This window comes from Aquila chrysaetos, chromosome 17, assembly GCF_900496995.4.
Source record: "Aquila chrysaetos chrysaetos chromosome 17, bAquChr1.4, whole genome shotgun sequence".
NCBI lineage: Eukaryota > Metazoa > Chordata > Aves > Accipitriformes > Accipitridae > Aquila > Aquila chrysaetos.
The window spans coordinates 12,245,231-12,268,111 of record NC_044020.1 but is presented as its reverse complement, the minus strand read 5'-3'; the positions used below and the strand labels follow the sequence as shown (position 1 = coordinate 12,268,111).

Sequence of the window (22,881 nt, the reverse complement as noted above, 5' to 3'; positions counted from 1 at the left end):
GGTCCTCTCTGTTTGCAGAGACCAAATGCACACAGGTAACGCGGGCTGTGCCCCAGCTGGGCAGCAGGTTCCCTTCACCTGTCCTGGGGGCTGGTTAAAGGGTCAGCCCCTGCCACTACTCGTTGGAGCTCATGGAAAGCCCCCCCCCCCGGCAGGGAGGATGCTGTGTACCCAGGGAGGGCAAGTCCAGATTAGGGCAGAGGGTACAGCCCAAACCCAGGACCTGCAAGGTAGCCCAAGTGCGCAGGAGGTGGGCAGCACCCTTGGGGGCTGCAGAGGGCAGGCAGCAGGACCCCTTGGAGGATCCCCCCGGGGTGTCTGCTCCGGCACCTTTCTGTAACAGCAGGTTGCTTCCCTTCCCCACGTGGGCTCAGCAACGCTGTGCGGGCTGCTTCTGCCATCCCAGGGAGGTGTTAATGCAGACACCCCCCCTCCCCGATACCAGAAGAGCATTTAAATGACACTGCACCGCTGAATCTTTTCATGGAGGCAGCCAAGCAATATGCTTAGCCCACAGTCTCAGTTTACCTCCCGCATCTTCCCAGATGGCTAAAGCCCCAACTGCTCCCAAACCAGCTGCCAAACACACTGTCTTCCCCCAAATGGCTTTCAGATGCAATTATGTGTTGTCAATACAAAACCTGTGGTGCGCTGAACGCGAAGAGCCAGCTGAATGTAAATGGCATTTTAATATCAAAATAAATAACAAGGGGGTGACTGGGGCTGAGTGTTTTATTCATGGACAGAGCCTATTCACTGAAAACCTCCCTACCTTTCACAGCCTAACTAAAGCTGACATGGTCTTTCCAGGCTGCTGCAACCCAGCACAGCAGGAGTGAGAGATCTTGCTACTGAGTTCAGGCAGAATGTGGAGCTTTGGTGTAAAGCGGGATGTGTGCCTGTGCCCGTGCCTGAAGGGCCCACACGTACACGCCTGTCTGTGAGAGATCTGCGTGAATTTAAGCAGCAATGACTGGGCTGGGATTCTTTGAAAGCTGCCAAATTGCAGCTGCCTGGATGTTTGCAGCTGGGGGCTGCTTAGAGGGAAAAGAGAGTGAGAGGGAACACAGACAAACAGCAAGGTGGGCTGTTTTCCTGCCTGCCTGCTAACTCGCAGCTCAGGGCTTTCCCTGGGAGGGTTGTGAGAGCGGAGCTGCAGTGCAGCCCACAACGCACGGGGTGAAGGGACTTCTCCACGGGGGAAGGCTGGAGCAGCGGTGAACAAGCCCACCCAGCTTTTCCCATGCAATGCCAGAGCAAAGGGGAACCTCGGCGCCCGACACCCCGCCAACCTGAAATCTCTCAGCCTGGCAATTTTCTGCCCTTCACCCTGCACCGTGGCCTCAGAGATGTGGGAAACTAGACTGGGGAACAGGGAGGGGAGTACACTGATCATGCAAAGGACTCACTGGCCCTCATTTGGAATGACTCACCAGTGGCTCTGTGAACCCTGAGCCATGTAGGGTCCACAGAGATCTGCAGTGTCAACTTCAGCCAGAGCCATGCTATCAGGGATGCTGTCTCCACCCAGAATGCAAAGGCCCAGGATTGAGAACCGGTGTCACCTTGAGTGGGATGTGAAAATAGGGTCCCCTCAGGAGACTATTCCTAGAGGACTTTCAGTCCTATAGCTCAGTTTTCCCAGAGTGGTATCCTGGTTTCTACATCCACCGAGCCCCTCTCTGCGTCACAGGGTTTGTTCTGCATGGATGGAGGGGTTGTTGCTAGACAGGACACAGCCATTTGTTTATTTTGTTGCCAGGTCTGGAGACCACTGACCTTCTCTGTTCCAGGTGTGGATGGATGCAGGCACTCAGATCCTCTTCTCTTATGCCATCTGCCAGGGGTGCCTGACAGCTCTGGGCAGCTACAACAAATATACCAACAACTGTTACAGGTAAGAGGAGCCTGGACTCCCTGTATCCTTCTGGAAATTTGCTCAGAGGCAAACAGCACAGAGCCGCATCTGAGGCAGGCTCTGTCCCCAGGGGAGACCTTGGGTCATGCTGCTTTGACTAACGAGCTGCTCAGAGTGTGGAAGCTGCAGAGGACTCAGCGTAGGGATGGAGAGTGGCTGAGGGAACACAGGAGCTCCAGAAAATGGCTTTAGTAGTGCTCTCCTGTGTGAGTCAGCTTGGAAACAGGAGAGACTGGAGGAGGGGGAGGAATGAAAATGGAGAGTGCCTCCAGCCACTGTGGAGACACCACAGGCTATTTTGACAGGGTGAGTGAGCAGGGGTGGCACGGCCAGCTCTGCTGTCACTTGCTAGGCAGGGGAGATGGTACAAAGATGATGGCTGGGCTCCCTGCCTCCAGTGCTTTACTACCATCAGGGTAATGTACTGCCAGTGGCATTTTTATCCTATCAAGGAGATTAATCAAGTCTGTCTGGCCTCCTCCTTGCCCTTGGATTACAGATCTATTTTATCCATGGCCTGACACGTTGCTCAGTGAAGCCATCAGGACAATTTCTGACACCTTCCACAGAGCCCTGAGGAGCAGGGGCTTTGTTATTCCTTCATGTATTGCTCCAACATGGATGGGGAAATGTAATGGTACTTGGGACACATCAATTATTTCTCCTCTTTTTCTGTTCTTCAAAAGGTGCTGCCATGGCTGTTGGTCAGGCAATTAATACTTTCCCCTGGGTATCCTGAAATGTATCTGTCACCACTGGAGCAGTGTGCTGACGCCTTCCTCTAATGCCTTAGGTGCCTTGAACTGGCAGCTTAGCTTTGGGTGGCCCAAATGTGCTGGGTGCCCACTCTGCCCCATAGCAGCTGATGCTGTGGGTCAGTGCTGGCAGCTGCCCAGGCAGAATCCCAGGGTGTGGGGTTTCCAGCCCAGCCAGCTCAGGCTGGTGCCCAGTTTTCACAGGGACCAAGTGCACAAACACTTCAGGACAAGTGGCGTAGTACATTCGAGCCTCCATCTGAGCATAGTTAATAAAGACAGTGCAGACACAACCCTTGTCAGGTGAGGATTTTTGGTAAACCATTAGTCCTTGTTTTACCAGATCTGCTGAACCTGTATGTGTTCATGCTTTCAGATGCTCCTCTTTCTTGACTATGTTTACTTTTGCAACCTCTTCCCTTTTCTAATTTGCTGTTTTCCTCATTTTCACTGTTGTTTTTCTTATTCTCTTGACTCCTGTCAACTTTTTTGTTGCCATGTCCCTACGTATATCATTGTGGCATCCTATTCTCAAGCTACTGGTGGTGCCCGATGTCTCTCTTTGTGCCACATATAGACCTATAACTCTTGAACAGTGGGGTACAAGGTAGGTAGGCTGATTTTTGGCTCTCTTCTGAGCTTTTTACTTCTGAGGGAGTTCAGGAGCAGCATTGCTGTTCCTTGGTCCATGCTGACTGATTGGGGAAACTGAGTACAGACATGATCCCAAGTGGACGCATTCTGCAGTGGGAAACACTGATTTCTCTCTGATCTCCCCCTCTGCAGGGACTGCATCATGCTCTGCTTCCTGAACAGTGCCACTAGCTTCATTGCTGGCTTTGCCATTTTCTCTGTGCTGGGCTTCATGGCCCGAGAGCAGGGTGTACCCATTGCAGAAGTGGCTGAATCAGGTACGTTTTTCCAGGACACGTCAGAGCCAAGGCAAAACAGAATGCCTGAAGGGGAGCCCAGGATGTTACCTACATCCTCTATCGCTATGGGTGTCTGCAGCAAGGTCTGCAGGACCACTGCTCCCTGACACAGCTTTCAGCCCTGTGTGGGCAAGGAGCCGTGGTGATATGAGCTTTGAAGCACTATGTGAGCTCACTCTGTGCTGCAGGGTGGTGGTGGCAGGCAGTGGTGTGGGGGGCACATGTGGTCATCCTGTGGTCTGTTGGCAGGTCCTGGTCTGGCTTTCATAGCCTATCCAACAGCAGTAACGATGATGCCCGTGTCTCAGCTCTGGTCCTGCCTCTTCTTCCTTATGCTGATCTTCTTGGGACTGGACAGCCAGGTACAGCAAACGCCCTCTCCTCATCTAACACCCAGGTGCCTGTCCCTACCCTAAGCACTCTTGAAGGCCATGGGATAGAATAAGGTCATTATGTACTTTGCTGGTACCTCAAATACATTCTCCACATTGTCCACAGCACATTCACACTGTGGGAGCTCAGACCCAGGGCTGATGGGATGTCAGTGGTTATGTGTGATGGCATCTCTGTTTGGCATCCTTCTCCCTGTGTGTACGTGACAGTGTCCCAGCTACATCCCCTCCCACCTCTGTGCCAGCACCAGAACCATGCACACTGCGGAGTAAGGCCTGGCACAGAGCAGGGCAGTCTGGGAAGGGGAATGGGGCTGTTTTCTCCCAGCTGCATCTCACCAGAGCAGTCCCTGTGTGCTCTCCTCACTGGTGTGCCCATCTCTTACCCTCCCATACCCCTGTTATGCCAGGAGCAAAACCCAGCAGAGCACCCTGCAGTGCACAGTGTGCAACCGTGGTGTGCTGGCATGAGGGAAGCGGGGATGTCCTGGCATGTCTGCCAGGCAGGGTGCTCTGCTCGGGCTCCCCTTTGCAGCACCTCAGCCCCTGCACCTGGAGAATGGGGTCTCTTTCCTCTGTTTCTCTGGGTCAAGGTCCCCTCCTGCCTCATTAGCTTATGGCTCTGCTTCATGCTTGCTGGGCTGCCCTAGCAGTGGCTGATGTTCTTTTATGTACCCTATGGGTGGTGTGTGCTGTGGGACCGAGAGCCACGTGGTGATGAGCAGGGATTCTGCCCCACGGTCATCCCCAAAAGCCAGCAATTCACCTGCAGGACCCCTGGCCAGACACTCTATTGGGTTGTCCCAGGCAGTTGTGGCATATTTTGCAGTCAGTCCTGTGGTATGAGGGGTGTGCTTCATGTTAGGGCTGATCTGTGCCCCCACAGTCACCTGGTTCCCCTTAGCTTCATGGTGGCAGGGGAAGCTCCCCTCTGTCACAAGGGTTCCTTGTGCCATCTCAGGTGCTTCCTCACCCTGCTCGAGGGGCACAGTCTGCCCCTTGCATCCCCATCCCTTGGTCATTCCTGCTGTGCAGGAGCATGCTCTGTTGGGTTTGACACAATTCCTTGTACATCTCACAGTTCATCCTCCCAACATGGGGCTGTGCTTTTAACCCCTTTGGTCTGCAGCTCCAGAGTAGACCTCACTGATATATCGAGCTGTGTTTGGGTCCTTAGCAGCTGCAGCTGGCCCTTGGTGGACAAAAAAAAGAAAACAAAAAAATAAGAGTTTGGGTGGCTGGAGGAAAAAAGGACAGTGAGAGGCAGTGTGTGCTTGGGGAAGGGGAGACACTGATTTTTCTGACCTGTCGTCTTCTGCAGTTTGTCTGTGTGGAAAGCATGGTGACAGCTCTTATTGACATGTTCCCGGGAGTGTTTCGGAAGAAGGGGCGTCGGGAACTGCTGATCCTGGCCATTGCAGTCATATGCTACCTGCTGGGATTATTGCTGGTCACTGAGGTAAGAAAGGAGTAGCTGGGGTATAGAGCCAAGCACTGGAAACCCTGCTAGACTGTTCTGGAGGAGTGGGTAGACAGCAAGCTTGTCTTTGATGCTGTTAATTATCCTTCATTTCTAATGCATTAGCTGGTGTGTCTAACAGCCGGTGCTGCTTTTACCCTGTGTGATGCTAGTGTACTCGCTGCATAACTGAGCCTTCCGGAGAGACAGTCCCACAGCCGAGAGAGGCTGCCTGACATATAGCTTTGTGCAAATACCAGGCCTGGTGGCTAGAACAAGCTGAGCTGCACAAGCAGAAGCTCTTCTAAGGGCAGCAATCATTTGCTGGCTGCTTTCCCCAAGAAGCAGAGCAGCAGGAGAGGAGGCTGGGGGTAATGGCTGCACCTTAACCCTGCCTAAGCCAGTGGGAAGCCTATGATCCCTGGGACCAGAAGGAGCAGAGCTGTGTTGGTGCGATGCTATGCACACAGTGTTTGCCTTGCTCTGCAGCTAATAGCCAAGCACCTCTTCCTGCACAGTGGTGTGCTGTGCTGTGCATGCATACTGCACGCTTGGGTGGGGGTCTTAGCACTCCTCTCTGCTGCCTCCATGTGCTGTGTAGTGACAGCTAATTCCTGCTAAACCTCTTAGGCACTGCTGAATGATCCTCCAACAGGATCCTGGCTAAGGATTTGTTGAAGGCAGCTCTCACTGCGATCAAGAGAGCTTTGAGTGAAACTGCATTAAGGGTTCTCATGGCTTTTGCATGCCCCTTTGCAAGGAGGCATCTACTCCTATCATTGCAGGATGTCACCTCATATGTGGTGGGATGAAGGGCTAACTGCTCTGCTACTCTGGCAGTGAATAGAGTCCTTCAGCACTATTTGAAAGCATCTGCTTGACTTGTGTTGGAGGGGCTTTCTCTTTGAGAAAACACATGAAGTATGAGAAAGGAGTCATCCACTGACCTGGAGAGGTAGCTGATGGCAACTATGCAGGGCTCAGCTCGAAGGCAGAGGCAGCAGGGAAGCCACATGCCTCTGCCATTGCAGGGCTTGGACCTTGAGCAGTATGTAAAGATGGAGGCAGCTAAAATGAGGTATCTGAATGTCCTGATCCTCAGGATCGCATTTTCTTTGGTGCAAAGCTCTGCACTGCTACATGGTACTTTGAAATTATGCTGGAAACTTGCTAACTGATTTAAAACAAGCAAACAAACTGGCTCCTGCTCCTATGGACATAGAAACCAGCCTAGCCCAGCAGTATCATAAAATGGGCATGAAATGCTCTCCTGCCACCAGGCCTGACTGTCTTTTTGGGACAGAGTGGGGGCAGCCCCAAGAGAAGGCTTTTCTTCTCCTACCTGCTCTAGGTGCAGTGTTTCTGCTGCTATTCTGCTTGTTTCAGTTATTTTTCCCTCACATGGAATAGTCCTTCCCTGACTCTCTCTTCTCTACCTTTTCAACAGGGTGGGATGTACATCTTCCAGCTCTTTGACTACTATGCTGCCAGCGGCACCTGCCTGCTATTCCTGGCCATTTTTGAAGTCATCTGTGTAGGATGGGTGTATGGTAAGTGGAGGACAAAAACTTGTGGTGCTCTTTCTCAAGGCAAGGATGTGGGGTTGAGAAGTGGGAGTGGATAGAAAAGATCCTTAGGGGGCAAAGAAATGCTGTAATTACCCTCTTTCTTGTCTGGTTTCCACCGTGTTTCCTCACAACATTTCTTAATTATTCCACATTTAGAGTAGGAATGGTTTTTCCTTCTCTGAAGGTTCCTCATGTTGAACTACCTTGCTGCTCTTTCCATCTGCCCTTTGAATTGGAAAATGAGCTATAGAGGAGTGACTGCCGTTCTTTGGTCTCTGTTACCGTCTGCTTACCTTGTGGCTTTAGTTTAGCCCTGTCAGTTAATTTAACACAAAATGCTGGGATGCAGACTTGCTGTGTGCTACTTCTGCGATGATACATGCTTCCTGTTTGCACGGGCTGTGATGGCACTTCTAAAAGGAATGGAAGGGATTGATTTGGCTCTCAGTGAAGTCTCTAACTAAACTACTCAGGAGCAGGATTAAACTGAGCTCCACGAACTATCAGAAGGAAACCAACTGCTTGTTAGTCTGTGCAGTAAGAAGAGTATCCTGTGATATCCTACGGGAGATCTCTTCCCTGCTGAAAGGTGCCTGAGCACACAGGCTGCAGTTCATCTCCCTGAAGCTCGTGTCGAGGCTGGTGGTTTTCAGGCAAAGGGTCTAGTTGTGTGTGATGCAGAGCAGCTGCTCTATCTTCTTAGCTTCATGGAGCTACAGGAGCTCAGTATCTGTAAGGAATCATGCAAAACTATAGCAGATGCCAGCTTAGACCAGACCCTCAACATCCCCCAATCACGCATCTGCTGGCTTCTAGCTATGCCAAGCAGCATGGCCATCCTAACCTAAGGAACAGGTTGCAGGCATGAGCATCATGTTGTGTGTCTTTCAATGGCCGGGAGTGGATGCTCAGGAAGGAGTATAATAGCAGAAAAGTTAGCAATGATACTTCCTGTGAATATTTTTCCAGCTTCTAACAACTTATTACAGCACCATAGAATGGTTTGGGTTGGAAGGGACCTCTAAAGGTCATTGTCCTGGTTTCGGCTGGGATAGAGTTGATTGTCTTCCTAGTAGCTGGTGCAGTGCTATGTTTTGAGTTCAGTATGAGAAGAATGTTGATAACACACTGATGTTTTCAGTTGTTGCTAAGTAATGTTTAGTCTAAAGTCAAGGATTTTTCAGCTTCTCGTGCCCAGCCAGCAAGAAGGCTGGAGGGGCACAAGAAGTTGGGAGAGGACACAGCCAGGACAGCTGACCCAAACTGGCCAATGTCCATACCATGTGATGTTACCTCTAGTATATAAACTGGGGGGGTGGGTGCAGGGATCACCGCTCAGGGACTAACTGGGCGTCGATCGGCGGGTGGTGAGCAATCGCACTGTGCATCATTTGTACATTCCAATCTTTTTGTTATTACTGCTGTCATTTTCTTAGTGTTATCATTATCATTATTAGTTTCTTCTTTTCTGTTCTATTAAACCATTCTTATCTCAACCCATGAGTTTTACTTCTTTTCCCGATTTTCTCCCCCATCCCACTGAGGGGGGGGGGGGCAGGGAGCGAGTGAGCGGCTGCGTGGTGCTTAGCTGCTGGCTGGTGTTAAACCACGACAGTCATCTAGTCCACCTGCCCTGCCATGGGCAGGCACATCTTTCACTAGATCAGGTTGCTCAAAGGCCTGTCCAGCCTGACCTCGAACACTTGCAATGATGGTGCATCCACTACTTCTCTGGGCAACCTGTTCCAGTGTCTCAGCACCCTCATAGTAAAACATTTCTTCCTCATATCCAACCTAAATCTACCCTCTTTCAGTTTAAAACTGTTACCCCTTGTCCTGTCACTACAAGCCCTAGTAAAAAGTCTCTTTCTGTCTTTCTTACAAGCCCCCTTTATATATTGAAAGGCTGCAACAAGGTCTCCCTGGAGCCTTCTCTTCTCCAGGCTGAACAACTCCAACTCTCAGCCTTTCTTCACAGGAGAGGTGTTCCAGCCCTCTGATTGTTTTCATGGCCCTTCTCTGGACCCACTCTAACAGGTCCATGTCTTTCTTGTGCTGGGGGCCCCGGAGCCAGATGCAATGCTCAGCTTGTTGCCCAGGGATTTCCAGAGGCAGAAGTAAAATCTATTTATTTCTCTCCTGTTAATTTTTCCAGTTGACTCAGGCAAGCATTTATCATCCACAAAATGCTGCAGCAAGGAGCTCCAAGGCTTGGTCAGGCGTGTGAGGAGTCACTCTCTCTTCCTTGTTTTGAATCTGCCACCTGCTAATTTCATTTGGTGCCACCTTTGTCTTATTTTCGAAGAGACAGTGAACAGTCAGTGCCTGTGTGCTGTCTTTGGTGCTTACAGTTTTATAGAGGTTGCATTGGCTGTAGTGCAGTTGCTGACAAAGGGGTTATCAGTTTCTCCAAATATTTTATGTACAGCAGGAGCCAATTGCTAGTCTGAATGGACTCCTCTCTTACTGAAATGGTAGCAGGTCCAGCTGCTTGGGCTTGGCCTCAGTGGAATGCAAGAGAAGCAGATCTGTAAGAGAGATTTATTTTAGAGAGATCTCCTGCAAGGGAAGCTCACCTGAGAGCTTGCAATACTAGACCCTGACCAGATTTTAATTTAGAGATGCCTTCTACCCAGTCCCTGTGGGATTTACAGGGTGATGGAGATTCCCATCCATCTGTGACAGGGCTTCATCATGGCCATGCTCAGGTACATTAAGCTGAATTATGCTTTAATGTGTAGAACCCCCCCTGCCATTTTATGGTCACAGAGGCCACATGCCTTTTCCAATGACCCATGGAGAGGAGCAATGGCAGACAATGAGCAGCAGGAGAGGTGATGCTGCCCCAGCAGCCTGGAAGGGGACTGAGCAGCTGGGGACTGAGAAATGGCCCTTTCCCTCACCACCAAGGATTCATTTGCCCCACTCCACACATCGGGATTTTACCCTCTTGATGTTCTGCTTTGCACCCATTGGGCTGATTCTGGTCTGAAATGTAGTCAGAGGGCCAAGGTGAGGCATCTTAGTGGAAAAATAGTGCCTGGTGCCAGTTTGTTTTTTTTTTTCCCAGCCTCAGATTTGGCAGGACTGAGCCTCTTGCTTACACTGTGAAGAATTACAGCGTTTTTGCTAACACAAATATGCATTCTGAGTTTCCCCTCTCCCAGCACATACACCAGCCACCCACCACTTGGCAGCTTCCCTCCGCTGCCAGGCAGCTGCTCTCGCAAAGATCTGAGGATTTCCTCACGTACAGCTCTCTGCCTATGAAAGGATCGTGTGGAATCAGACCTGCTGATCATGTTCCCTAGAGGGGAGTGCTGGAGGGGTTTTGGTTCCCCCCCCTTCGTCTCTCTCCCTTCCCCGTTGGGACAGGCAGCCCTCATATAAGGTTATATGGCATGGGTTTTGAGCACTGGGATTCACAACATGATGCCACCAAAGTGTGCTGCAGGGAGGGTATTTTCCAGGCAGTCACAGCATGCACATTAGGATCAGCTGTTCCAGGAGAAAGCGAGTGCCTCCATCGCTGCAGGAGAGCCAGGGCTGAAACCATTAGGACTGTTTACAAAGCTAAAGCAAACTGATGCCAGCAGGTACCTGTGGGTGGCCCTAGGGTGAACCCATGTTGTGCCGGTATAAATCTTTCTCTCACTCTCTTGCTCACATGCAGCATGGCTACCAGAAGCAGCAGCCTCCTTCTGCCTGGATCCTGCCTGTCGGGCTTGCTCGGGCTGTGTGTGTTTTATCCTCTTGGATGCACTGGCTACAGGCAATCTTACATGCTTATTTATGGACCATAAGGGGCCTGCTCTGTGCACCTGGTACTCAAAGGGTGCGCAGTTGTTGCAATGCCACAACGGCCTCTGCTGCTGGCATTTTGCACAGGTTTGGTGCAGGTGTTGATGCCGCAGGTTTGAGACAGAGAGGGAGCAGATACAAGCTTAGCACTATGGCATAGTGCCGGGGTCATCACCTATTGAAATCCTGTGGATGAAATTCGATATCAATGAATGCAAATAAATGCAGCTTGGGAGAAAAGATTTAAAGGGGAGGGCTTTTTCATAGGTTCCAAACTAGCAGATCTGTGAAACTCACTGTTTCTGGATATTGTAAAAATAAAATAAAATCTTTGTCCCTTTTACTTTGGGCATCACTTGCAGTTGTTATAAGCTACATAAAATGAGAAGGGCTCCATAAGGACAAGACATAAGGATCTAAACAAATCTCTAGTTGGGTTCATGTGAAATTTATTCCCATGAATTTATGTAGCAAAATTAAATGATTTGCCAGAAAAGCATGCAACAGATTTGAAGGTTTATGGGATTGGTCAGCACAAGAGAAGTGGTACCAGCATGCACGGATAACCACCCTGTGCCCGCATACCATTCTTCCTGCCTTGGGATATGGGGGATAACAACAAACATCTTTGTTCATTCCAACAAAAATCTCTTTGAGGAAATCTTTATGGTTTTGTCTGCAGGAGCTTTATTTAATCCTTCTAATGTGCTGGGAAGGAAGGGGGACTGCACGTGTCCTCTAGCCTCTAATTTGCTCAAAAAGCCAAGACTGAGTCGTTGAACTGATGACTTCTTAAGCTTGATTACTTTTTCATCTGCCTGCAAAATGTAGAACATATAAAACCTCCTGTTCATATACTCTCTGAGGATGTTCATGTCAGTCCCCATTGTGTTTCATCACATCACCTACTGACTGCCACAGTGGCTGGGGAAGTGCAGGACCTGATGGTTGTACTACAGAGAACAGGGGTAAGGACAGGTGGAGGCACACTGTAACTAACAGTGTAAGTTTTGGGTTGTTTTCTTGGTGGAGGATGGATGTCTCTTGCATTTTTCTTTTTGTTTGGCATTTTTGTATTTCTTTAATTGCTATGTCTCTTCCACTAGATCCTAGATCTGAATTTGCAGTGAAACTTTAGCTTCCACAAAGTGGTATTACAAATGAATTTATCCGTCATATGTGTTTTATCATCATAGTGTGTTTCTGTGGAAACACTGTATGGTATAAGAGACTGTGCTAAGCTCATATTTTAAACTGCAAGTCACATCATTTATATCTCTCTCCTTTTTTTTCACCCTGTGGAAGATTTTGGCTTTTTGGCAAAATAAATTCTTTATACCATTTTCCTTTCATCCCCAGTATATTTTCAGAAATGCTATCTGAAGTCTCATGATATTTACAGCTTGAAAGTTTTAGGCTTCTGCTTTTTGGTGTAGGCTGGGCTCCCACAAAAGGCTGCGTGTCCCTTGATAAGCCACAGCTTGTTGTCTTTGCTTGAGACTACTTGTTAACTTGCCAACTCAATATGGGAACCATAGTTGTTCAAGGAACCTGCCCTCCCCAGCCTAAATGCTTCAAAAAGCTGGGTTTAAAAGAGCTTTCCTGCAAACATTAGTCATGGGATATAGAAAATAATGCAAAGAATTACAAAAAAGAAAAGCACACATAATGTGCTTTTGTAGAATTCATATATTTGAAGGAAACATAATACAGCAATTTAATTCTAAGACATAAAAAACACAAACCAAAATAAAACTCGCCAAACCCCAAACACTCGCAAGTGTCACCAGTCCTCTAGGCATATATTTTGCCCAGACCAGCCTTCCGGTGTTAAGATGCAAAGAAGCAAGGTCTCATCATGCTTGCAGGTGGGAACTGTGGCATGACCTTGAGTTCACAGCAGGATGAACACCCCTAAAGGCACAGCCCTTCTTTATCAGCTAAGCACTGTGATTAAACTTCAATAAGACAAACACGGTATTATTTTATCCCAGAGGTGCTTAATTGGTAACCCTTTCTATGGGCAGTCTAGCTCCATTTTTTTGTCTAATTTTGTTACTCTATTTTATCTGAGGCAGGTTACTCTATTTTACCTGATTTAGTACCTCTGCTTAGCTCTAGTTAGGAAGAAGTTAGGGCATCTTACGAATTACTTTTTTATTCTTCTTCATTTTACATTTCTTTTTGGCCAATGTTAGGCTCTTGTTCCTTGAAGACATCTTAGAGCTTGCTACAAGGTCTGCTGAAGTCCATCTGCATTATGCCGTCTCCTCTATATACCATTGCCTACATTTCCTCTTTGTGCTTTGGGTTGGGAAGAGTCAAGGGATAGGCTCTGGCCAGTGGCAGGACTTTTAGATGCTCTTCAGAGGTATATCCCACTCTGGTGTACCACGAGATTCAGGTGGGTCCCACATACTGTGAACAACATAATCTAGTAAGTGAAACTAATGAGAGGTAAAGAAGGAGATCAGGCACCCACAGGACGTCTCTCATTGGACAGTACAGCAGCACTTGTAGATGGAAGATTTTGTTTCCAGCAGAGTTCGGATTGCCAGGTCTTCTGGGTTTATGCCAAAAATAAAATATTCTGTGGAAAGCAGGCTCTTGATGAGAGAGGAAATGCCCAGCTCAGTGGGGATTCTTGACATGACTTCCCTGGTGTGCCGATCTGGTTACAAAAAGAGGGTTTTGTTTGGTGTCCCCCACTCTCTTTGTTCCTTTTAGCACTCTAGGCTCATACAATCCCATGTGCTCAACCTGCAAGAGCTTTCCCTTGCTGACCTATAAACCAGGCACCTCTCCTTGCCTTGTGCTGGTCCTTACCAGCTCTTAGTGGCACGTGGGATGCATCCTCTCACTTACAGCTGCTGCTGTCTGAGGGACAGGGCATTTCTTCTGTGTCAAGCTTTCTGATAACTTATGGCTGAAGTTAAAAACCTCCATCTGTATTTAGCCACAGATGGGCCTTTTCAATGCCAGAAAAGTCTGTTACCTGCTGCTATATTATTAGGATAGCCATGTTTTTGCCAGGAGTAAACACTGAGGATAAAGAAAGTTGGGATCTGATGTGAATAGTGGTTGAAGGAAACAACAATGATCTGACCTCTGACTTTGTCTCTGTGCTGGCTGGTGGCCAAGGTGCCAACCGCTTCTACGACAACATTGAGGACATGATTGGTTTCCGGCCGTGGCCCTTGATCAAGATATGCTGGCTGGTGTTCACCCCAGGTCTGTGCTTGGTAAGTGCCATTATGACAGCATGGCATATTATTCTGGGTCCCTGGGTTCTCAGTAGAAAAGGTTGATTTGTCTTCAAGGTGCTGCTGTAATTTTTTCAAACTGCTATGGAGAAGCAGAAGCTTGTCCATAGCTGAGGTGGCAATTTATTTCCTTTGTGAAGCCTTCTCTTTTTCTTAGAAAATTAATTGAGCCTGAAAAGCCACTTGTTTATTGTGAAGGCAAAGGGAAATGTGTCCTCAAAGTCTGGAGAGGTTTGGTCAAATTACTTTTGAATAGAAGACCAGTGAGAATTACCCTGTTCTGAAATACTTGCTTCAGGCCGTGTTCCTGTGACCTCCCATGGTTCAGAAATATCTTTCCACGGCCAGGGCATTTGCTTTCTGTTATTAAATCTCTTTTAAAACTTCTGTGACAACTGTGTTTAAAGAAAATGTACCTTAAGACAGGCAAGTTCTTGCCTGTTCTGAGTTTATGTCCAGTCTTGCTCCACTGAGTTTTACATGATTTCTCACCCAAATTCTGCTCCTGCATCTGATGTTGAGAGTTGTTTTCTTTGACCTCAGTGGGAACACAGATGGGATCTATAGCTACAGCTTACAAAAGATTTCTAGTCCTTTGTCCTCAGGCTCCAGCAGGAGTTGAATATCAGGGAAATTTTCAAAGCAAGCCTGATCCAGCCCAAATCATCTGAGAGCTCTGTGGCTAGAGAGCCCCAAGACAGGTAAATCTGTGCCCGTGTGGTACTTTTGGAGGGCTTCTGCCAGGGACAACAACAATTCCTGACTTTGATATGAATAAATGGATGTCTTAATGTTGCTGGACCCTCAAAGCTGCTGCCAACTTTGCTTAGGTTGAACCCTTAAGAAGCCTGAAGGCTTTACACTGTTGAGAAGCCTGGCCCTGGCTCTGAGATAACTCCTTGAGTAGTCAGCATGCACCAAGCCCTGCCTCGCTGCAGCTAGCAAGGTCTGCGCTAGCTCGTGCAAAACATCACGCTCATCGCCACCCAGCCAATGCTTGCAGCTCGCTTTGCTGCTCCTTTTGCTCTGGCTATGTCTGTGTTTTCTGCTCCTCAGGCTGTCTTCCTGTTTTCCCTGATCAAGTACACACCCTTGAAATACAACAATTCCTACGTGTACCCACCCTGGGGCTACGTGGTGGGCTGGCTGATGGCACTCTCCTCCATGGTCTGCATTCCTCTCTACGCCATCTTCATCCTCCTGAAAACCAAAGGATCCCTGAAGCAGGTACTGGGATTGTGGTCACTGGGTGAGTTGCTGCTGCTTCTCCCAGACAGCTAACGGGAGGGGCTCCAGGGAAGATGTACATGTCACATTTCTCCTGTGAGAAGACAAGGGGAGTGAGTGGTCCTTCCCCAGAATGCCCTGTAGCTCTTGCTGGCAATTTGGAGGGCTTGGAGAGTCTCAGCACAGCTTCCAGATTGATCATCAAATGTCCAGAGTCTCCCATGAGACGTTGTACCACCATGCTTAGAGCAATATGTAGACATATGCAGGGCATCTCTGACACTGGCTCCACCGGATGGCAGAGGACCCCCTCAGCGTGGGCTACCTGAGGCCACAGGCTGATTGGTTTGGTTTATGGTTCAGGCGGTCCTGCTGGCCATGTAAGTAAGGTTGGCATGTCATCACCTTTGCCTCCTCTTTTGTTACTGACTACTGCCAGCACAAACCAGGTGCAAAACCAGCATCTATTTTGCCTTTACTTCTTGTACCTTGCCTCTGCTCCCCTTTTAGTCCTGGGTCAGGACTGTGTTATTTTCTCTGAAGAAATGACACGTAGCTATTAAAGAGGTCATGCTCACAAAGCTGTAAATGTCTACCCTGTGCCCTGCCCAAGCCTGTCCTCTTTCAGTGTAGACACCTTGTCCTAGGAAGAAGCGTGTGTAGGAAGATGGTGTCATAGAGATGACACCCCACCTGTCCCATGAAGAAAGACCTGAGTGATGTACAGTGCATATAAATTTCTGCACAATTTCTTTTCTGGTCCTTCCCTGACCCCACTGACTGTAGGCTCATCTGCAGCTGGCTGGGGTGGAGAGCAGGTGAACAGGTGACAGGAGCATCCCTGTGGCTCTGGTGCAGGTGTGACAGTCACATTGTGGGGTCATGGGGAGGAGGAACCTGCACTGCCAACACAGCCAGATTTGGGCTGGGTGCAGGATGTCCCCATCAGCTCCATTGCCTCAGGGAAGGTGAATCTGTGCCAATGGGGGCTCTTATTTGCTGGCTGGGAGATGTGACTTAATAGGGAGTGACAGGAGTTGTGGCAGAGCTGGCTAATGCCCATCTCAGGCTAAGGAGAGGATACAGTGCATTGCCCAGAGAAGAACGGTAGTGATGAAAGTCTTCAGTGACACAGCGAGAGGGGCATAAGCCATGCAGGCAGGGAGGTGGAGGAGAAGTACGATGCTATGAAATAGTTCCTGTTTAGCTACCTTTGGCCCTCCTGGTTGCCACTGATGGCCATGAAGAGATGACAAGCTTGGGAGGGAGCTAGAAACTGTACACGTCCCAATAGGAGGAACTCCAGGTGAATCTTGTGGCAGGGTGCTATGATAAGATTTGCTCCAAGTTCAGATGTTGAGTCCTGCCTCTTACAGCCTCTCCTGTGCTCTGGGCCATTTAGCGGTAATGCATCTGTCCTTTCCCACGGCTGGTTTGAAGAGTTTGACTAGGTGGCTGACAACAGCTGAATCCCCACAGGCTCAGAGGTTCGTATGTCCGAATGAGGACTTGGAGCTGTCCGTGAAGTAACTGCCCAAATGTCCTGCCTGCTAAATAAGCAGTATTTCTCACCTGTTGCAAAGTGCTTTGAGCCTTTGGACTGAAACATTGCTGTAAGTAGTGTTAATGCTTATTTTGCAGCACATCCAAGGAATTGATTTGGCCAATTTCAGATTGAGGGTTTTTCTATTTGCCCTGGTTTAGATGACATTAGTTGTAATTTCCAGGGACTTCTCAGTTATATTAGTATGAAGAAACTTCCAAGGATGTGGATTAGGTATGTAGGAAGGAATCAGCTGCTAAGCCTGGGTTGATTCAGGGGAGAATCAAAGCCAACCACACAATAAATACCTCCTGGAGTAGTTGCTCTGGTTTTGACAACTGGTTTTCTCAAAATATACCTGTTCCCTTTTTCCAGTCACACCCCAGAAATGCAGTGAATTAATTTCCTGACATAGATGCTTCCAGGAACAGTGCCTTTCAACTTAGTATTGCAAAGCATTCAGTGAAAGCAAGTTTGTAATTGGTAATCATGATCAGTCACTGTAACGAACTGATTCCTCTTCTTACACTTGACTGACCAAGAAACACAAATGTGGTTTCCTAATGAGTCTGATTAGGACAGCTCAAGCTCCAAAGACTGCAAACTTGCAATGAACTGCTCACAGAGCAGCTGCAGGCCAAGGCCAATTTCGGAAATCTTGGGACAAATACTTTTGAATAAATGAGCAAAATATGGAATTCTGGCAGGCACTTCACAAGGAGTGGAAGCACTGAAATTAATCCAACGAGTGACAAATGAATCGCCTGCTCTGCTTGTGATGTGCTCTGCAAGGGAGGAGCATGCACTGGTCTGAACAACTTGTGACAGAAAAAGTTAGTAACTGTGAAAGTTGGTATTCAGCACAGACGTGATACACCGGCCCATGGAGCCAGGCAGGTGGCTGCAGGACGCTGCATGTTACTTGGCTTTGGGAGGAGCCCAGGCACTCAGGAAGGTGTGCGATACCAGAGGGGCTTCAAAAACGGGGTGAGAAAGACCAGAAATTCACAGCAGCTGTCTCTGCGGGCCAGCACCTTTTGCCCAAAGAGCTCCAAGTTCTTTGCATTTTTTAAGAATAAACTCCCCAAAGCTGACACAACACTAGTGTATGTGTGTGGAACAACCTGCAGCCCACCTGCGTTGCAGAGGACAGGGGGAGCTCAGGGCAGGCAGCTGCCCCACAACCCCTGCCTGCACCATCGCGGTCTGGCTGGCTGGAAGAGGGGAGCTAGGATGGCTTGGGGGCAGGAACCAGTCTGCGGAGGGACGGCTTTACCAGGGAAATGCCGCTGAGGTAGGTAGGTATCACCTGCCACCCTGTTTTGGACCATAGCAGGAGATGCCCAGCACTTTCTGATGGTCAGACCATTTGGAAGGCTCCACAGCTCCCACTAAAGTCAACGGGAAGCATGGCTACTTGGCACAGGGAAAAAAAGGGCTCTATGGCGTTTTTTCCATGGCCGCAGAAAATGTATGTGGGGTTAATCCCTAGCACCCTTACTCCCAGACACATGTCTATGAGGAGCCCTGTACATCAGATTGTCAGTCCACGGCCCGGGTTTGAGCCCAGAGGTGGAATAATTGTCACCAAGAGCAGTTAAAGCAAGCCTGCTCTCCTTCCTCTCCCTATCACAGCCATTCGGCAGGAGACAGCAGGAAGCTGGGAGCCTTAGCTCTCTAGATGCCTTTGCCCCCTGCAATGGTTGTGGGTCACTACTGGGTGTCAGTTTGCTTATCAAGTTAATTAACAGACTTCCTCTCCACAGCGGCTAACACAGCTGATTTACCCGGCGGAGGATCTGCCGCAGCCGAAGAAGCATGTGCCGGGGCTGTCCGAACTGAAGCGGAAGGGATGGTCCCCTCCGGTCCAGGAGGTGCTCAGTATCACAGAGAGAGAAACCCACTTCTAAGGCACTGGGGATGTCTCCTCCATACCCCGGACTGATTCGCTCTCTCCTTCCCGAAGTGGTTTCTTTTCTCTCCTGGGCTCTTCCCTTCTCTCCTTCACATCTGAGACAGAAGCATCTGGGACACTCTCTTCTTCCAGCCAGCTGGTTGCACCCACTGGGGACAGCATTTCTTTTGACACCCTGGGAACAACTCTCTGTCAGCAGCTGGGGAGAGAGCAACACGCTTTTGTCAGAAGCGTCCTCCACTACTGACACTGGTGGGGAAGAAAAAAACAATGTATTAACAAAAAAAGAAAAGAAAAAAAAAGAAAGCAGTCGTGTTTGGAGGAGGGAAGGAAACCACAGTGGTGAGAGAGAGCAGAGAATAAAGGTGTGCAGGAGCAAAGTTAGGGATGCAGAGGCACAAAATGATGGGGCGTTAACGCAGGGAATAAGTAAGTTGGTTCAGAAGTACATAAAAAGCTGGAGAATGACAAAAGGGAAGTGCATTGCTAGGTCACCTACGTACAAGTGAGAGGGAGCCAGGAACATATCATAGGCAATAATAAAAGGAGGCTGCAGCGTCAGTAGTTACAGCTTCAGTTGTCATTGAAAGGGAAGAGAGTGGCAGGATGCTCAATGCAATCATAGTTATTGATGATGGATCTCAAGGCAGTCTCAGGCTGGAAAGGGGGTGAGGAATAACTATCTGGGGGACTCACTCTTGGTCAAAACTACATGGCCCAATGAAAATGCATCCAAGAGTGAAACAGCTGAATATTTGACAATTCTTTCAGAAAATTCATGGAGTGCAGGAAAAGTCCCAGAGCAGTTGGTAAAAAAAATGAGCTGCAGCACAGCAGGGAGAAATGAGACCCTGGGACTGCACGCCTACAAATTTAACTGCACTGCTGGGGCATTTTGTAGAGCAATTAATGAAGGATTTGATGGCCCTGATTCTGTGCTGCAGAGTAAGCTTTGGGGTGAGGGTGGGAGAAGGACTGCGCTCTCTCGGCTTTGCTGCAGATGACTGCTCAGGGGATAAGGAAGACATAATCAGGCGCAATAATCATAAGCTCAGGCAAGATAAAGCAATAATTAATAGGTAAGATGGGTTCTTTGGAAGCAGATTGTGTCAAATGAAGGGTCTCTTGTTGCCAGAGTAGTCATGAATGTGAGGCGATGGCTGGGAGGGATTGTGCTCGGATGCGGCATTTGGTGCGGTGCCACGCAGCTCTGTCCTGTGGAGGCTGGGGCTGTAAAACTCCCTGCCAAAACTTACTTGAATGCCTATCAGAATTTCACAGTTAAAACCACAAGAAAAGACAGTGGCAGGATCCCCGCAGGAGCTTTGCCGTGGTCGAGGGCATACGTGCCAGTGCACGGCTGTGTTGCAATAGTGGTGCATCAAACCACACTGGAGAATGGCCATTAAAAAGAATCAGAGATGCCACAGGCTCCTTTCCCTTGTTCCTCGTTCCAAGTAATTGCTTTTCCCTGTGCTATGTGGAGATAAACCACCAGCACTGAAAGTAAGCGGGAAAATCGGGCCTCATCTGTGCAATGCGGTACCTATTCCAATTGCTATGGGAACCTTATCTTTTGCAGTTTCCTGTGAGTTTAACTGATGAATTAGCACAGGGCAATCTTCTCCCCATTTAATTTCCTTCCCTTTAAAAACTAAAAACTAAAAACTGTTGGTGAAATGAACACTAAAAGTCAAGTATCAAAATTTGTACCTGTGACATTATCGTTTGATTGGAGATGATCTACTGTAAAAGGTAGAGATAGCTGGCAAACCTCATTCTTGTTCCCTGCAAAGGACTGCAGCACCCCATCAGATACCATTTATTTTATTTTTATTTTTCAAAGAACTGAACGTCACGTTGCAGCAATGGTCGTGGGAAGAGCTTAACATCCAGAGGCTTGCAGTCAGGCCTCATGGTAAGTATTTTGGTGGTTTTTCCTCTCCCTCCCAGCAGTGTTGCTCACGATTTGGTGGGGGGAGCAGCTCCCTGCGGCAGCTCTCTACACGCAGCCGGAGCAAAAGCCAGTGGCTGCCACGGTGGCACAGCCCGATCAGCTGGAGGAATCACCGGCACCTGGGGGGTGCCGGGTGTTCGCCGGTTGCTTGCTCTGTGGCTGCCTCCCCACGCTCGGAGCTGCGGCAGGGCTGTGCGCAAGAGGCTTGTTTTCAGGCATGGGCTGCAGCTGCCTTGGCAGTGGTCAGAATGGTGGTATGGGTTTTGAGAAGGAAACCTGCCTTCTCTTCTTCAAGCAGCAGAAAAGAAAGTTAAAGGACTGGGACTTGCCATACAGATTCAGCCTTAGGCATTAGCACGGGTTTCTTGTATGACCCTTGGTAGGTCATTTAACCCCTTTGCTCCTGCTGCCATGCCTTTAAGATGTAAGGTAGTGGTGTACTGCCAGACTAGTCATGGAGATGTATTCACTCCTTTTTCTGAGGTAGTCCAATAACACTGCAAAAATCCTAGACAGAAATAAATCACTTTTCAATTTTGAGCACAAATATGGGGCTGTGTTATTGAAAATAAATACTGCATGAACTGGTTCCTCTGTTGCTTATGTATAATCTGATAGTAGTATCCCACCTCTGCCACGAAGCAGCATATTTTAATAAAGTCAGAGGAGGTATTGCTGTCCCCATTGAAAGCAATTACAAAATTCCCAGGATCAGGAAATTCATCCAGACACTTTGGATGGGATTGACAGAGTCTCAGGAAGTTTAAGGGAAAGCTCAGTGACCCAGGTACACCCAGCTGGGGGAACAGGGGAAAATGCCGCCAATGGCTGTCTTTTGCTATGAGACTCCCAGCATGCAGATGTGGTGAGAGACCAGGTAATGGTTTGCTAAACGGCTACAAACATCTCAGGCTTTGCTGCACGCATATGACAGATCTGACAGGTCTCCATCAGCCCCTGGAAGAAGGCACTTCTGGAGACCTCTATCTGATGGGAAACTGCTCCTTTCCTGTGCACCATCAGCATGTAAATACACTATAGAAGGAGTGGTGTGGAAAGGAGGAAGAGATTTCCCCCACCCCCCCGGAACTGTTGATAAAAGGCCAAGACATGATGTATTTGAAGCTGAAGGCCAAGGGAAGTTACAAGGTGGCCATACTGTGCTGCTCCTCCTGGTCGGAGGAAAACCACTGTATATAGAAGAAAGGACCATCAAGCACCTAATTATCACTTCTGGGTTTTCAGGTTTTGGTTCTTTTTCTCTTTAAAAGACCATTTTCACCTCTCTCTCCAGAAAGGAAAGCCAAGAAAATAGTTTGTTAAAAAAGAAATCAAGCCAAAAGGTCTTGTGTTTTCCTTCTCCTTTCTTCATTCTCTGTTTCTTGTCTTCCCATTTTTCCCGTTCCGTCCCCTTCAGCCTTCCCTCCCTTCTCCCTTCGACAGTGCCAAATGGAAAAAAAAGGAGAAGGAAATGACAGTTCAAAACTTGTACTGGACAAAGTTTAAAAAAAGAAAGATAAAACAAATGGCAAACAAGCCAAACAAGTTGTTAAGAGTTATTTGCTTGCCACGCTCCCCCCACTGCTCATCCACCCTCCCAGCCAGAGAGGTTGTGTCCACCCCTGCGTACACCAAACAAGCCCCTTCCCATGCCCTTCTGGCAAGTTTCTTTTTCACAAAGAGAAACGTTTTGTTCTTGAGCCTCTTCCCTGATCTGAATGAAGGTGATTCCTGGTCTGGCTGGACTGCTGCCTGGTCAGGTAGGGAGACACTGTTGTGTCCCTCACACAGCCCTGGGGCTGCAGCCGGCTGGGAAGCCTTATCCATCCTGGCCCTGGAGGGTGCATCCCGGCTCTGGAGGACTCTTATAGCAATTCTTGTACTTCTACCTTCGTCCAGCATGAAGTAATATGTATTTCTTCTCATCGTCAGGATATCTTCAATTTTCATGACTCCAACACTCAATATAGTTTTTTGGGGGAGGAGAATTGCAGTGGTGTTTCATCTGGGTTGGAGCTCGGCTCTCAAACCTTCCCCTGCCCCAGGTGACCCTGGTAGCCCTCAGGCAAAGGACAGCAATCTGCTGTAGCTCCCAATGAGCTGGAGATGCAGCTGTGCTCTCCCTCCAGCCCTCATCTTAGATTTTTGGGT

At 48.6% G+C, this 22,881-nt stretch overlaps 1 protein-coding gene across 5 annotated transcripts in view; it reads left to right on the top strand.

Annotated features, from left to right (window-relative positions):
- Nucleotides 1–21,319, top strand: part of SLC6A12 (solute carrier family 6 member 12) — a 43,877-nt gene extending 22,558 nt beyond the window's left edge. For 3 of the 5 annotated variants that reach the window (XM_030040601.2, XM_041129638.1, XM_030040602.2), the window contains 8 exons: nucleotides 1,794–1,897; nucleotides 3,460–3,584; nucleotides 3,855–3,967; nucleotides 5,319–5,456; nucleotides 6,904–7,006; nucleotides 13,967–14,067; nucleotides 15,145–15,337; nucleotides 18,625–21,319. In XM_030040601.2, the coding sequence (XP_029896461.1) occupies nucleotides 1,794–1,897; nucleotides 3,460–3,584; nucleotides 3,855–3,967; nucleotides 5,319–5,456; nucleotides 6,904–7,006; nucleotides 13,967–14,067; nucleotides 15,145–15,337; nucleotides 18,625–18,803 (1,056 nt within the window). In that variant the 3' untranslated portion in view covers nucleotides 18,804–21,319. The remainder of the gene's footprint in view (nucleotides 1–1,793; nucleotides 1,898–3,459; nucleotides 3,585–3,854; nucleotides 3,968–5,318; nucleotides 5,457–6,903; nucleotides 7,007–13,966; nucleotides 14,068–15,144; nucleotides 15,338–18,624) is intronic. The other 2 variants (XM_041129637.1, XM_041129639.1) reach the window with 1 other exon arrangement.
- Nucleotides 21,320–22,881: the final 1,562 nt, after the last annotated feature.